The 13,808-nt window shown below is 48.1% G+C and overlaps 1 protein-coding gene across 3 annotated transcripts in view; it reads left to right on the top strand.

Annotated features, from left to right (window-relative positions):
- The window catches only part of PLXNA4 (plexin A4), a 441,829-nt gene that overhangs the window by 387,161 nt on the left and 40,860 nt on the right, over window positions 1-13,808 (top strand). For all 3 annotated transcript variants that reach the window (XM_040061861.2, XM_040061859.2, XM_040061860.2), the window contains exons 19-23: window positions 481-627; window positions 5,536-5,770; window positions 6,734-6,876; window positions 9,938-10,206; window positions 12,926-12,992. In XM_040061861.2, coding sequence (XP_039917795.1) covers window positions 481-627; window positions 5,536-5,770; window positions 6,734-6,876; window positions 9,938-10,206; window positions 12,926-12,992 — 861 coding nt within the window. The remainder of the gene's footprint in view (window positions 1-480; window positions 628-5,535; window positions 5,771-6,733; window positions 6,877-9,937; window positions 10,207-12,925; window positions 12,993-13,808) is intronic.

The following is a 13,808-nucleotide window of genomic DNA, read 5'->3' on the forward strand; positions in this document are numbered from 1 at the left end:
TGCACGTTTGGAAAAGGACCTGACTGACTTGTCTGGTTATGTTTAGTGAGGGCTTTATTGTGCAGGACCTAGGTGGAGCATTTCTCATTCGTTTGCAGAGAGGGAGGAGCAGGACAGGCCTTTGCGGCTGCTTGGAGTCTGTAACCACTCACTGCTCTCTGTGTGAGATCCTAAATTGGCTGCTCCTCTCTGTGTGAGCAAATGGTGAGCTACAAATGTCATAATAGAATCATATTTAGGTTGGAAGGGACCTTAGAGCCCATCTCATTCCAACCCCCTGCCATGGGCAGGGACACTTCCCACTAGACCAGGTTGCTCCAAGCCTTGTCCATCCTGGAGCATTGCCAGGGATCAGCCATCCACACCTATCAAATGCAGTACCAACACTTAAACCCCAGGAACGAACCAAAAGGAGAAAGAAAAAACTCTCTCCCAGTGCTGATTTGGTTATTTTGGGGTGTGATGTTCCTCTCTGTGCAGGGCAGGAATCTGATCCCCCCGGTGGCAGGAGGCAACGCCAGACTGAACTACACCGTCCTGGTGGGTGAGAAGCCCTGTGCAGTGACCGTGTCAGACGTGCAGCTCCTCTGTGAGTCCCCAAACCTCATTGGAAGGCACAAGGTGATGGTAAGTGATGCCTGAGCCTTAGCCTCTGCTCCCTGGGTGGCTTGGGAGGGCACAGCAGAGCTGAAGAGCTGGCAGAGGGCTCCAGGGGGTTTGCATCACTGTTTGCCTTCACAGAAACATCAGGGTCCCTTTTTTTTAGTATAACATTCTCATCAAGGGTAGCTTGGAGAAGTGGAACAGTGGAAAAGTGACCTGGAGATCTTTGTTGACAGTGAGACACCTTTCATGATCAAACATCAATAGGACAGTCTGCCTCTCTTCTCTTTTTGTATGGGCTGTATGAACCCTGGATGTTCATGTGAGATCACATGTAATGTATTCTGACATGAAATTATTAAATTCATCACAGTCCCCATCCCTTTGCTGGCAGGATGGTGACTAAAATTTGCCTTTACATAGGAGAGAAAACAAAAAAGCAGGATGTGAACAATAGTGCGACTGGACTTTAGAGTTTTAACTTCTATAAAACTTAGTGTGCTCCTACAAATCCTTCCTGGAACCTGTGAAGAAAGGACCCAGTGATTGCATCAGAGGGAACTTCTCTTCCTCTCAGTGTTTGTTTATTTATTTACTCCTTTTTTTACTTTCCACTCAATAATTTGAATTCCTTGATGCTGGTGCTTGATAAACCTCATATCAGCAAACACCCTGGAGTCGTACCAAGCCTAGGTGGGAACAACGAAAGCTAACAACTGACATCAGTGTCCCTCATTCCTTGTGAACAAGTGTTTTTTCTTTTGCGCCCCACAAAGCTGTATCTGCTGCATATTAGTTTATTTATTTCAGTGCAACAAGGCTCAAGAGAGTTTGATCTTTAAAAAGACTTTTTCTGGGAACTTTTAGGAAGCAGAGTTCATGATGACCATTTTGGGTCTTGTTTGTGGCTGCTGCTGGGGTCCCTGGTAGTGGCTACTTAACTTCTCTGTGCCAGAGTTTGTCATCTGGAAAATAGAGGTAATAATCCTTTCCAGCCATGCAAATACACCGTGACTGTCGATTCACTGCAAAGCACATTAAGGCTCTCCAAGAGGAGCAATAATGAAGTGAGAGATTTTCTCTGTGTGAAAACCAAAGCTTTTGAGCACGGCAATAAAAGTTCCCCATCATTTTCATGGATATGATTAAACATATGGTTAGTCAGAGACGGACAAAGCCAATCCTGGGGAGACAAAACTCAAAGCCAGGTGAGCAACAATCGACCCCTGGGGATCCAGGATGATGGACATCTGGCCAGGCTGTACCATTCGAGAAGACTCCCCTGCTGCTGCAGCTTGGGACGGTTTAAATGAAGCCAAAGATTAAGGAACAATCCCTTTTTGAGGATGCTGGTCAAACGAGGGATGCTGCTGGGAAACTGGGAAGAGGATGGAGGTGCTCAAGGATGGACTTTGCATCTGGAACCAGGGCTGGAAAATGCCTCCTCCAGCATGGCACAGCATCTCTGCTGCTCAGGCTGGCACCATGTTTCACACAAACATCTCTTTGGTGGCCAGGATAACTGGCTGTAATTCCTCCTCCTGATTCTGATGAATATTTACTGTCTGACCTTGAGGAAATTGTTGAACCAACCCTTTCTTGCAAAGTGAGGCTGCCACAAGCTAAGAGGGAGCCATGGGAGTGAATCAACTGGTGCAACACAGGGATTATTTCTAAGTGAAGGAGCAGTGGCAGTGACACATGGTGATGTCAACACGCTTTTGATCTAGTTCAGCTGTCTTTTACCCAACGATGGAGTTAAGTATTGGGAAAAAAAAAAGAAAATAGCCAAGAAATAAAAGGCCTGGGAGGTGGTTAAGAAGAAGATTGACTAAAACTCAGAGGAAGGTTTTTTCCCAGGAAAAGAAAGAGGTGTGAGGGAGATCCACGAGTGGCTACGCCAGAGAAGGTATGCCAGGAAGATGTGGAGTACATCTGAAGGGTTGCTGGTATCTAACACAGTCTGGAAAGTACACCAGACTCTGTATAATGAATGGAGAGGTGGTCAAATGCAGCAGCTGAAGTTCAGGGCATGATTCATCTCAAGAGGGGTAACTTCATTTGGCCAGGACAAATTTGCACGAGGAAAGACACTCCTTCAGAACTCCTGGACTCCTACAGCTGGCCACTGAGAATTCACTGGAGAAAACCGGGCTCTGACATAGAGCCCATTTAGAATGCTTAATTTAGGACAAATTCATGATTAATAGTCTTTAAAAACAGACAGACTGTTGTCTAGCGGGTTCATGGTCAGTCTTCTGTAAGGTAAAAAATAGCTTCCTCCAGAACCACTCGGTGGATTAAGAAATGAAGTAGGGCTATACGTACATATTTTCTTGTGTTTTTCTTTTAAAAGCTCACAATAACACTGCAGCCTCGTAGACTTTCTTCTTCAAGAGACAGATTCCCTCAGATCTTGGCAGCTTCACTTGTGGATCGTGAGACCTTCCCAGTGATGAAACCACCTTTAAAGGGGAGCACACTGGGCCTAACTTTGAACACCTGCTTTTTTGGAGCTTAGATCCTCTTATCATTAATGGAGAGGAATGGGAACTTCCACTGAATGAAACATCTCATCCCGATGTCAAAGGTGTCAGAAGCAGCTCACATAAATCACATCCTGAAAGTGGTTTTTCTCTTTGTTGACTTTGGAATCATGCTGCAGTGTCTAACTCGGATGTGCACGCGGAATATTTGCTGAGAGAAATCCCACCCGTGGAGATGGGCTGTTCTGCCAGCTTTGAGGATGGATCTGCACTGGGATTTTGAATTGGGGTTGTTTGAGTCTAGTCTGATATTCGTTGGATGGACTCGTCTGACCGCAGAGCTAGGAGAAAGAGAAAATGAAAAAGAATGAATTATTTATTGATCCACTGGCAGGAAGGAAAGTGTGTGAGCGTGGGAAAATTTTGCTGGGAGGATTTGGGGCAGTGGTCTAGGGCAGAAGGGAACAACTTCCAGTGCATGGATTAGGATGTGGTTTTGGCAGTTCACCTGCTCAGTTGAGCAGGCCACGTTCCAACAACAAACCTCAGGATTTATAAGTGAGTTGGATCTTGGATCTTGAAATAGATGGGAAAACTCTTTACTGCTGCATCCCCAGCTGCATGTCTGAGGTTCTCTGGCCACTAAAAATGCTCTACAGGCCATCAGTGTCATGGTAGCAATTGTCATCTTGAAACAACTACCTGAACAGTTGAGTTTAGGATTAGTTTTGATTTTCATTGTGGACGTTTCCTCTCTCCAGACCCCATCCCAAACTGGCATGAGAGGGCCCTTGTGGGTGGAAATTAGCTGCTTTCAGACATTCACTTTGGCCTTGTCCATGACATAAGGGTTGTAGTTGTGTCTCTTTGGCCAGGACCCACTGAGGAGCAGCCTGCACCTGGTGATAGAGAAAAACAACCTTCTTTCTGAGGCTGCAACTGGGACTGGAATAACTTCTAGGAGATGATAAGGACACCGAGATTCATGTCCCCAGAAATGGCTGGGGTGGAGAGCATCTGGGAAAATGCATCAATTCGTGATTTTGCTCTGTAGTCTCTTCTGCTGGCTCCAGCTGGGCTGGTTTCTTCCTCCTGCAGCCTAGAGAGGAAACCTGAGTAGGTGCCTGAGCTGAGATGTGGGAAACCCTGGGATTAATAAGTGTCCAGGCAGGCTGGAGATTAACAGAGCTCCAGTGGGATGCAGGACAAGGCTGCGCACCAGGCTGGGGTGTGGAGGAGAAACGTGAGGAAATGTGAGGGAGAACTCTTCACAATGGAGGAAGAAAACAGTTTAATTCCCCACTGCAGTGATCCCAGGTGCAATGGGAGTAGGAAACAGTCAGCCCTGGGGTGTTGAGTGCATTTCTGCCAGGCAGCAAGAGTTTGCCCTCTGTGCAGGGCCAGCTGTGACACAGCTCGGCGGGGGTGAAGTGATGGGGCTCCTCATCCTTCAAGTTCTTTGTGTGGCATCTTCCCAGCTTTCTGCTGATCTACAGCCAGCATTCCCAAACCACAACACAGCACTAGAAGCCTTTTTATACCTCAGGGCGGTCAGCAGAGCTTTTCTCCCACCACTCAAGCTTTGCCTACTCTACAGATAGCTTTGAACAGCCTTGTAGTAGCCTGAAGCCAGAGGTATCCTGTGGGATTCCTGTTGGGAGTGGTGTTCATGTTGTAAAAAAGGGCTCTAAGGGACTTGTTTCAGCAGATTTTGATGGCTTGCAGCAGGACCGCTTGCAGGGTTTTTTTTTTCTACTTGCTAAAACCAAGGCCCTTTCACAACAGCTTTTTCCAGAGGCTGGAAGCAGCTCTGGGAACCTCTGGAAGTAGATGGAGAACAAAAAAGCTGTGTTTAACTCCTGCTGGTGAACATCTGCAGTCGCCCTGACAATGTGTGGCTAAGACAGGGGCCGTAAAGAGAAAGTGCCAGGCTTTATGGGGTTTGTGGTGGTTTTTCACTGTCCCAGAGGCTTCCAAGCACAGCTTAGTGTGGTGGGAGAATCAGAAGAAAATAGTGACGGTGATTTCTGCAGTCCCACTGTATTCACTGGGTCAGGTGTCCTCTGTCAGGACCCATCAGACCGTACCTTGAGTTCTGCGTTCCGCGCGTATTTTGGGACTAAGTTACATCAGTGCCCCATACAACACATCAGGATGGGGAATGAAAAATCCAGAATGAAATCCAAACTGATACAGAGACACTGTGACTAGTGACTTGTCCCACCACAAGTCCTTTTGTGGCTGGGTTCGTGGTGACTGCCAACAGAGGTGATCCTATCTGTCATTTCAAGTGTTTCTAAGCTGTTCCATATCCAAATTCTTCCCCTCTTGGCTTGGGAGGCAAGGGGATGTCACCATTCACCCTCAGCCAGGACAATGACAGAGTTGCTCTGCGTCCCTGCTTGCTTGACAGTTTCAGTACAGCTCTTCACTGCTTTCCCTCTAGGCTCGTGTAGGAGGCATGGAGTTCTCTCCAGGGATGGTGTACATCTCCCCAGACAGCCCCCTCAGCCTGCCAGCCATCGTCAGCATCGCGGTGGCCGGCGGGCTGCTCATCATCTTCATCGTGGCCGTGCTGATCGCGTATAAGCGCAAGTCCAGGGAGAGTGACCTCACCCTCAAGCGCCTGCAGATGCAGATGGACAACCTGGAGTCCAGGGTGGCCCTGGAGTGCAAAGAAGGTAGGATGGGGAAGGCAGGATGATGCTGTGTCAGCATTGGTAGAAGGGAGGCACCTAGTGACAAAGCTTTGAGCCAAAATTCCACGGTGTTGAACCCTGTGGGTGTGGCTCAAGCCTGGATCGAATCTGACTTTTCGTCTTTTCCCTTAGTCCAGACTTTCTCCACCCTCTCCTGACTGGATTTGGTAATTCAAAATCCACAGAAAGCCTTGGCACCTGTCCCTGGGGAAAGGCTGTGTTGTGGGAAAGGCGACCCTGCTCTCGTTTGCCTTCTTCCCCTCCAATGTTGCCTCTCCTCATTGTTGTCCATGAGAGTCTGTAGCAACGTGGAAATAGATGGTGCTTGCTGCCACTTTTCTGGAAAAGCTGCTTGGGTGGGCACACAGGCAAGGCACTCATGGCCACACACCACACACACCATGGCTCGCTCAGCCAGGAGAGGCAGGAAGGGTCTCCTGTGTAAGTTCCAGCGTGGGTTATTCTGCAGACACACGCTGAAGGGTTCAGGGACAAAAGACCCAGATCAAAGAAGTGCCCGGGGTTAAGTATGGGGTCAGGAACAAATGGTCAGAGGGCAAGGGGTGGTACAAGGGCAGGGCAAAAGGCAGTGACATGTAGGGGACGTGGGGCTGGCCACCAGGGATACCACAACCAATGGGGAAACAGGGAAAGGAAAAACCACGAGAATTAGGGACATATATGAACCACAGAGGTGGGCAAAGCCCAGGGATAAAAGGAGAAAGCAAAACTGAGGTAGATTAACATCGTGTTGTAGAGCACCGTGGGGGAAGTCTTTTCTTTCAGCCTAGGCAGGGAAACTCCATGGTAGATTCTTCCAGGGCAAAGCCCTGGGGGTTTCCCTGAGGGATTCAAGGGTTTTCTCAAGAGTTGGGTGCTTTTCCCATTCTGGTGAGGCTGATCTGGATTTTCACTTCTCCCTGAGTTGTGTTGTTTTTGTGCCAGCCTTTGCAGAGCTGCAGACAGATATCCATGAGCTGACCAGTGACCTGGATGGGGCTGGGATTCCTTTCCTCGACTACCGAACCTACACAATGAGGGTGCTTTTCCCTGGCATTGAAGATCATCCAGTCCTGAGAGATTTGGAGGTAAAACAACGTTTCCTGCTTCTAGCTCCTCTCATGCCTCCTTGTTCAGTCCTGAATTACAGAGATTCTGTGTCAGTGGTGGGGATGCGATGACTTGGTTATGCTGTGTCCTACAAGGGGTGAAACAGGTCCTCATTAAAAATCTGGCTTGAAAGGGGAAATGTTTGCTGTTATTTCAGATCATATTAGATCTTAAAATCATTTAGGTTGTGAAAGACCTCTAAAATCATAAATTCCGTTCATCAACCCAATGCTGCCAATTCCATCACTACCCCATGTCCCTTTGTGTGACATCCGCACACTTTTTGAAAACTTATTGGGATTGTGATCCCACAACTCCTCTGGACAGCTTGTTCCACCATCTGATCATCCTTTCAGTGAAGAAATTTTTCCAAATTTCAAATCCAAACTTCCTCTGGCACAGCTTTAAGGCCGTTTCCTCTCATCCTGTCACTTATTACCTGGTAAATTCTGTCTGATCACTCACTTATTTGGAAGACTCATAAATCCATATGCATTAGGTCTACTCAATTAGGCTTCTCTTTAGTCTTAACCCTTCTGTGGTTTGAGTTTTAAACTGGATTTAATGTTTTCTGCCATGCAGGGGCAAGGGAAACCTGTTGTATGTCAGAGGAGTGTGTTTGCCTGTATCATCCAGCTTTTCATGACCCTCACACTACTAAGAGGCCAGGTTTTCTTTGTGGCAACCCCTATAAAAATAACCCCACGTCACTGAGGGAGCTTCACCTTTGCTGCATTCTGCTTTGCAGTGAGACCAGAAAACCACAGTGTCAGTCTGTCCATACTCTGCCCACATCTTCCTCCTCCACCCAGACCCTCAGGAGGGAGATGGGAGCACAGTGAGACATCGCTCACAAACCTTGGGGTCTACACAGAGCCTGTATTACCTGAGTGGTGACAGGAGCTCGATGGGAGCCCAGGTGAGCTCTGCCAGGCTGAAATCTGCTCCAGGCTCTGGCAGGTGGACAGGCTCTGCTCTATGAATACCTGGGCTGGAGAATCAGGAGATTCAGCATGGCCAAGGCGTTGGCTGAGCTTTCTGCGAAGCCTTTGGCAGGCTCTGAGCTCCAGAGAGGCTCTGGGAAGGGCCGGGGAGATTGCTGGAGGCCAGGCCTGGGCTTGGTTGGCAGGGAGGAGGAGCAGGAGCTGGCACAGGCAGGCCCACGCTTGGCTGGCTGTGTAATCAGAGATGCCTGCTCGGCTTTGCTCCTGCCCTTTGGAAGAGCCAAAATTCATCCGACTGTGTGGAGAGAGACATTACAAAACCTGATCCGTCAGCAAGGAGGGCTTGTGGGACTGGGCAGGAGGCTGAGTTACACAGAACTACCATATAGATTTGGAGTGCAGGTGGAGTGGCATCCAGCTGCTTCCCCTCAGGACGAGCAGCTCCAGAAAACGAGGAGGAACGAGGGGTGCTGAACCTCCCTCTCACATGTGTGCACAGGCAAACACTTCCACTATCCCCACAGCCAATTTCAATCCCTGCATTCATCAACCCCACCCAGCTGATCACAGAGCGGCATCTGACCCCTGCAGAGGCCTTAGCATGGATGCTCCCCTATGCAGATACACACTGAGCTAATGTTTCCATCCAACACCTTTGATCTCTTCTTCCTTTCATTCCATTCTTTTTTTTTTTTTTCCCTTAATCCTTTTTAAAGCTTCACCAGCTCTCTCAGTGTCAGCATCTTCGGCTACCAACGTGAAGGCAGCTCCCATTCTGCTCCCTTCTCTGTAGCACCCAGAAAGAATTGCTATTTATTGCAAAAGGCCCCAGCACAGATCCCACAGTGAGAAGGTCTTACTTATTTCCAGTTCATTTGCTAATTAACTGCTTCCAGATGCAGCACAAAATACTTTTTCTTGTTATTTTGTTTTAATTCTCCATAATATCCCAGGGATAGACAATATTAAATGTTCAAGCGAGTGAGTTAAAAATAATTATTGGCGGGATGGTTGGTAGTGGTTTGTTGGTTGGTTGGTTGTCTCAATCTATTTAGGAAGTAATTTATTTGTTGGATGCAAAAAGAGTTGAGAACTCTAATTTCCAGAATGAAAAAGTAACGACTCTATAAGGGGCTTTTGCACTGCTTGGCTGTTTAAGCAAGCCAACTTATTTTGTATTAAAGTGCCAAATTTGGGTGGTTATTAATTCATATACGCCTTGGTGACATGTGTTGCTCTGTGGTGAGACCCTTCAGCTTCCAAGAAAGTTTTTCAAGGGCTGGAACAGCTTCAGCAAGTGGAGGGATGAGTCTGGAGTTCTCTATTTATGTTTCATTTTTTGCCTAAAACATGAGGGATCAAAAAGAACTCAGTGTAGCCCAGGCTCCAGCACTGAGTTCCTAAATTTTTCCATATATAAATGAGTTCCTCAGCCTCTCACAGGTGAGAAATATGAGACTTATCAATCACTCTGTCTCCGAAACACCTCAGCTCCCAAAAGCAGGGGTTCTACTGGAGCTTCAGGTGTCCTCTCACTTCTTCACCTGCCTTGCTCTTCAAACCAAGGCCCAGTTCCATGGTCACCATCTCAGCCACTGCCTCACTGCATCTCTCCATCTCCTCAAAACCTCACCCTCGGCTGGGGTTTCTTTCCCATTCACTCTCTCGCTGCCTCTCCCAGCTCCCTAAAGCTGAACTCCTGCAGGTTTCTTGCAGGAATGAGAAAGAAGGCTTGGATGAAAGACTTCATTCTGACTAAAATAAAAATATAATGTGGCACAGTGACATATTTAGGCACTGGAAATCCCTTTTGGATGTGCTGTTCAGAGAGGGGAACACAGGATTGGGAAAATCATGTAGACGTGGCTGGGAGTCTTCTTAGACTTCCTAATCATTGGAAAAATCATCTGGATGTGGCTGGGAGTCTTCTCAGACTTCCTAATCATTAGATGATGTATGGACTCCCTTCCTGTCTTTCCTTAGCTGAGGAGCTGGTGGGATGAGAGCAGAGAGGTAGCAAAGAGAGTGTGACAACAGGACATCTGACAGTAGGAAAAATGAATGAAAGGGAAAAACCCCCTATTTTCTTGTGCAGGTCCCTGGCTACCGGCAGGAACGGGTGGAGAAGGGCCTGAAGCTCTTCGCCCAGCTGATCAACAACAAGGTGTTCCTGCTGTCCTTCATCCGCACGCTGGAGTCGCAGCGCAGCTTCTCCATGCGGGACCGCGGCAACGTGGCCTCGCTGATCATGACGGTGCTGCAGAGCAAGCTGGAGTACGCCACCGACGTCCTCAAACAGCTCCTGGCCGACCTCATCGACAAAAACCTGGAGAGCAAGAACCACCCCAAGCTGCTGCTCCGGAGGTAAGGATGCCTGGGGCATGGAGGGAGCCGGGCTGGGAAGGCTGTGCCTTCATAAACGTCGTGATTGTCTTTGATGGTGTAGGTCTTGCTCTTTCTCTTAAATAAAAAGTGATTCTGTAGGAATGCTGACCTGAAATAGAGACTGGACAGAGCCAGAGAATAAAGTATTTATTGAAAGGCTTTTAGGATACACCTTGGACATGACAAGAGCCTGGCCAGGGCTATACCCAAGGTGGACCCAAAATGGTCACAAAATGGACAAATGGTCACAATATCTTACATTTTTATAAATTTTGGTCCATTTGCATATTGGGGTTTAATTGTCCAATTACAGCTTCAGCTTGTGAGGTCCCATCCTTCTTGCTCCTCCCTTCAGCCACTGTTGTTTGTGCTTTTGGGCCTGAAAGTTGTCCTTGGTCTCCAGCAGGAAAAGGATTTGTTTTGTCTCCCTACTCTGTGCAGAGAGCTGAGTGACACTGAATGTGAGCTCAGAGCTGCACCCCTGGGCAGCACAGAACCTGAAAAACATGAAAGCTAAAACTTAAGGCATCAAAAGTAGTCAATGATAAAAAGTTACAGGACTATCCACCTCTGTATTTTCATGTGGATCCTCTTTAAAGTTTCATAAGGACAGAGAAAGCTCAATCCTTATTTTTGGCTCTTTGCATGCTTAAGATGTTAATTTATGCTTACGTTTTCTTTTGACCTGAAAACCCCAATCATGTTGTGTAGTACCTGTAGGGTATCACACATATGGTCAATTAAATCCCTGGTGAGAGGATGTCAACTTCTTCCATCTCCTGCCTGGGACATGGATTTCCCAGCTTTGCTTCTGAGTTAACTACAGACACATGGGGAGTCTACAGCTGCACTGGATCTCATTTCTCTCCCAGAGCTGAGAGTTAGTGTAAATCAGCTGAAGAGAGGGACAGCAGAACTGGTTTCCTACAGGGAACAAGTTTGAATTGATGCATCTTGGCCTGGTCTAAGGTCTAAACTCCACAGTTCTGTGGGAAACCTCAAATTCGGAATCTACTGCTCTGTAATTAATGTCCTTTCCGTGCCTAGGAAAGTGCTGCCTCTTCTCCCTTTAGGATCAGATCCATCTCCTTTTCACAGACTGAACCAACCCTCCTGATTCAAGAGCCCTAAATAAAATCGGAGGGAGTGTTCTGGGGACAAGTGGCCTTTGCCGCAGCTCGGAGCTGACTCTGAGGAGCCCTCAGTTGATTCCCATGGACAGCTTGGACAGGGAAGGGATCTCTGGTGCCTGTTGGGCTGGGAGTTTTTTCATCTGGCACATGGCCCACTGTGGAGAACCAGCAAAAAAGGAGCAGAAGGCACGTCCTGGCATTCAGGACAGCAGTGCCAGGGGCAGAGGCTGGACTTTGCTTTGGTGTCAGTTGATTTCCTGATGTGATCAAGCCCTACAGCCTGGCTGGTGACCACCCTCCAGCTGTCCCCAGGCTTCCTTCCTGTGCTTCTTCTCTGATGATGGATGGCACTGCCTCTGCCCTTCTTTTCTCTCCTTTTCTTTCCCCTTTCTCCATCTCTTTGTCTTCTTCCCCTGTTGCTCACTCTGAGCATCCCATCTTTCCTCTTTCTCCTTCTTCCAACTCTTTTCTAAGTCTGATCGCCTTTGCTGGAAATTAACTGTGGCCTTTGGAAGGAGAGCCAGTGAACAAAAAAGGCTCACCCAGTGTTCCAAACCCTGGAAATACCAGGAGAAGTCAGAGAAGGAAGTTCTGCACTGAGCAGCACCAGGACAGAACAAATGATCAGCTCAGTGCCTTGGGTCAGATGTCGGTGTGAGGTCCTCAGACAGCTCTTGGGAGCAGCTGGGTTCAACTTGATGCTTCCCTTCCCTCCTCATGAGTCTGTGAGAAGACTCTTTTGCAGTTTTGGAGGAGTTTGACCAAAGAAAGGAGCTAGTAGAAGTGATTTTCCCACCTCACCTGTGTCCAGTGTTCATCCCACATGACATTTATGGCCCCAAAGAGATTTTCCTGGGCAGAGAGAAGCAACAACCTCTGCATGGCTTTGGTGAGAGCCAGGACAAGGAGGACCCACTTTAACTCTTCCAGGCAGGAACTCTTCTTTTATCCTTGGTTTCTCCAGGTTTCTCTTGGTTTCTCTTGATTTTTCTCCAGTGCGTGTGCTGGAGCCACCACATTTCAGCAGGAGAAGCTCATCCTGAGGCCTCGAGATGGATTTTTTGTTTGATTGAGGACAGAGTGCTCAAGGGCAGAAGGATGAGCTCCGTGTATGCGCCACATTGACACGTCCAGGAGTGTAATCACTCCCAAATGCCAGGGAGATAGGCAGTGCCAGATAACTCTTCCCTGGAGACTTAGATCTGTCTCTCCTGAGTGTTTATACAGCCTCCTTGACATATGGCCTCGCTCTGAGCTCCTCAGATTTGATGGATTTATCCCCCCTGAGCTCTTCAGAGAAGGTTCCCTCAAATGTCGTCAACTCCTTTTTGTTGTTGGAGAAACTGAAAAACAGATGCACAGGGACTCACAGCCACAGGAGAATCAACAGGGCAGCAAGGGTTTTCCTGCAGGTATCCTAAATCCACAACTAAAGTAGGGAACCTAAGACGTGCTAAATCCTGATGGCACCATGCCAGACTTCCCACTGGGCTGGAAGAAGGACAGTTTTTTGATAGGACCAGCATGACTTACTCACTTCCAATTCTCTTTTTTCTCCGCTTTAGGACAGAGTCTGTGGCTGAGAAAATGCTCACCAACTGGTTCACCTTCCTCCTCTACAAGTTCCTCAAGGTAAGAGGAGGAGCATGGAAAAAAACAGCTGCTTTAAAGCATTTCTTCTTGGTGAGGATCAGTTGGGGTGAAAGCTTCCCAGACATAAAGTGAAAGGCTTTTTTTGCCTCTGGAAGGAGGTCACTGCCTAATAGGAGATGGGTTTCTTTCTGACCCAGGGAGAACAAGTACGGACACTTTGTTAGAGAGGCACCTTGTTGGTCTCTCTCTTGTACAGAGGTGGCGTATAAGGGTCAGTGCCGAAACGGGAAGGATTTCAGAGCCTGACTGAGACCTGTGTGGAACATGCTGTCATTTTAACAGCAGACTGAGGTCTCCATCATGTGGTGACCCCCGGTTTCAGTGCCCAGTGGATGGAGATCTCCTTACACCCCAGCTCAGGGGCAGTGCTGAGACACAGCCCCATGAGGAGCGGAGGGACACCCATCAGCAAAGCTGTGTGAAAGAACTCGACTGGAAGAGTTTGAGGCACCCTCTGAGCTCTCTCATTCCTCCTGAAAGCTCTCCTCAGGGTTTGTGTAGTTAAAAGAGTCTTTCAGTCCTTGAGCCCTGCCACTGACTGCTGGGGGATCCAACTTCCCCGGGGGGACCCAAGTTGAGCCTCAAGAATCACAGTTCCCAATCTCAGAGCCAGCCTTTCTGCAAGGACCTGAGCTCTGCACCTCTCCCCCACTCCCACTGCAGCTGCTAAATATCCTCCCACCTCACATCCTCATTTGGACAGGATAACCACCTCTGCCAGGCAATTTGAGGCTTTACAAATAAACCCCAATCCCCCTGAGCCTTCCCCAGGCACGACCAGTTCAAGGACGAGCG

The sequence above is a fragment of the Hirundo rustica genome, chromosome 4 (genome assembly GCF_015227805.2).
Source record: "Hirundo rustica isolate bHirRus1 chromosome 4, bHirRus1.pri.v3, whole genome shotgun sequence".
In the NCBI taxonomy this organism is placed as follows: Eukaryota; Metazoa; Chordata; class Aves; order Passeriformes; family Hirundinidae; genus Hirundo; species Hirundo rustica.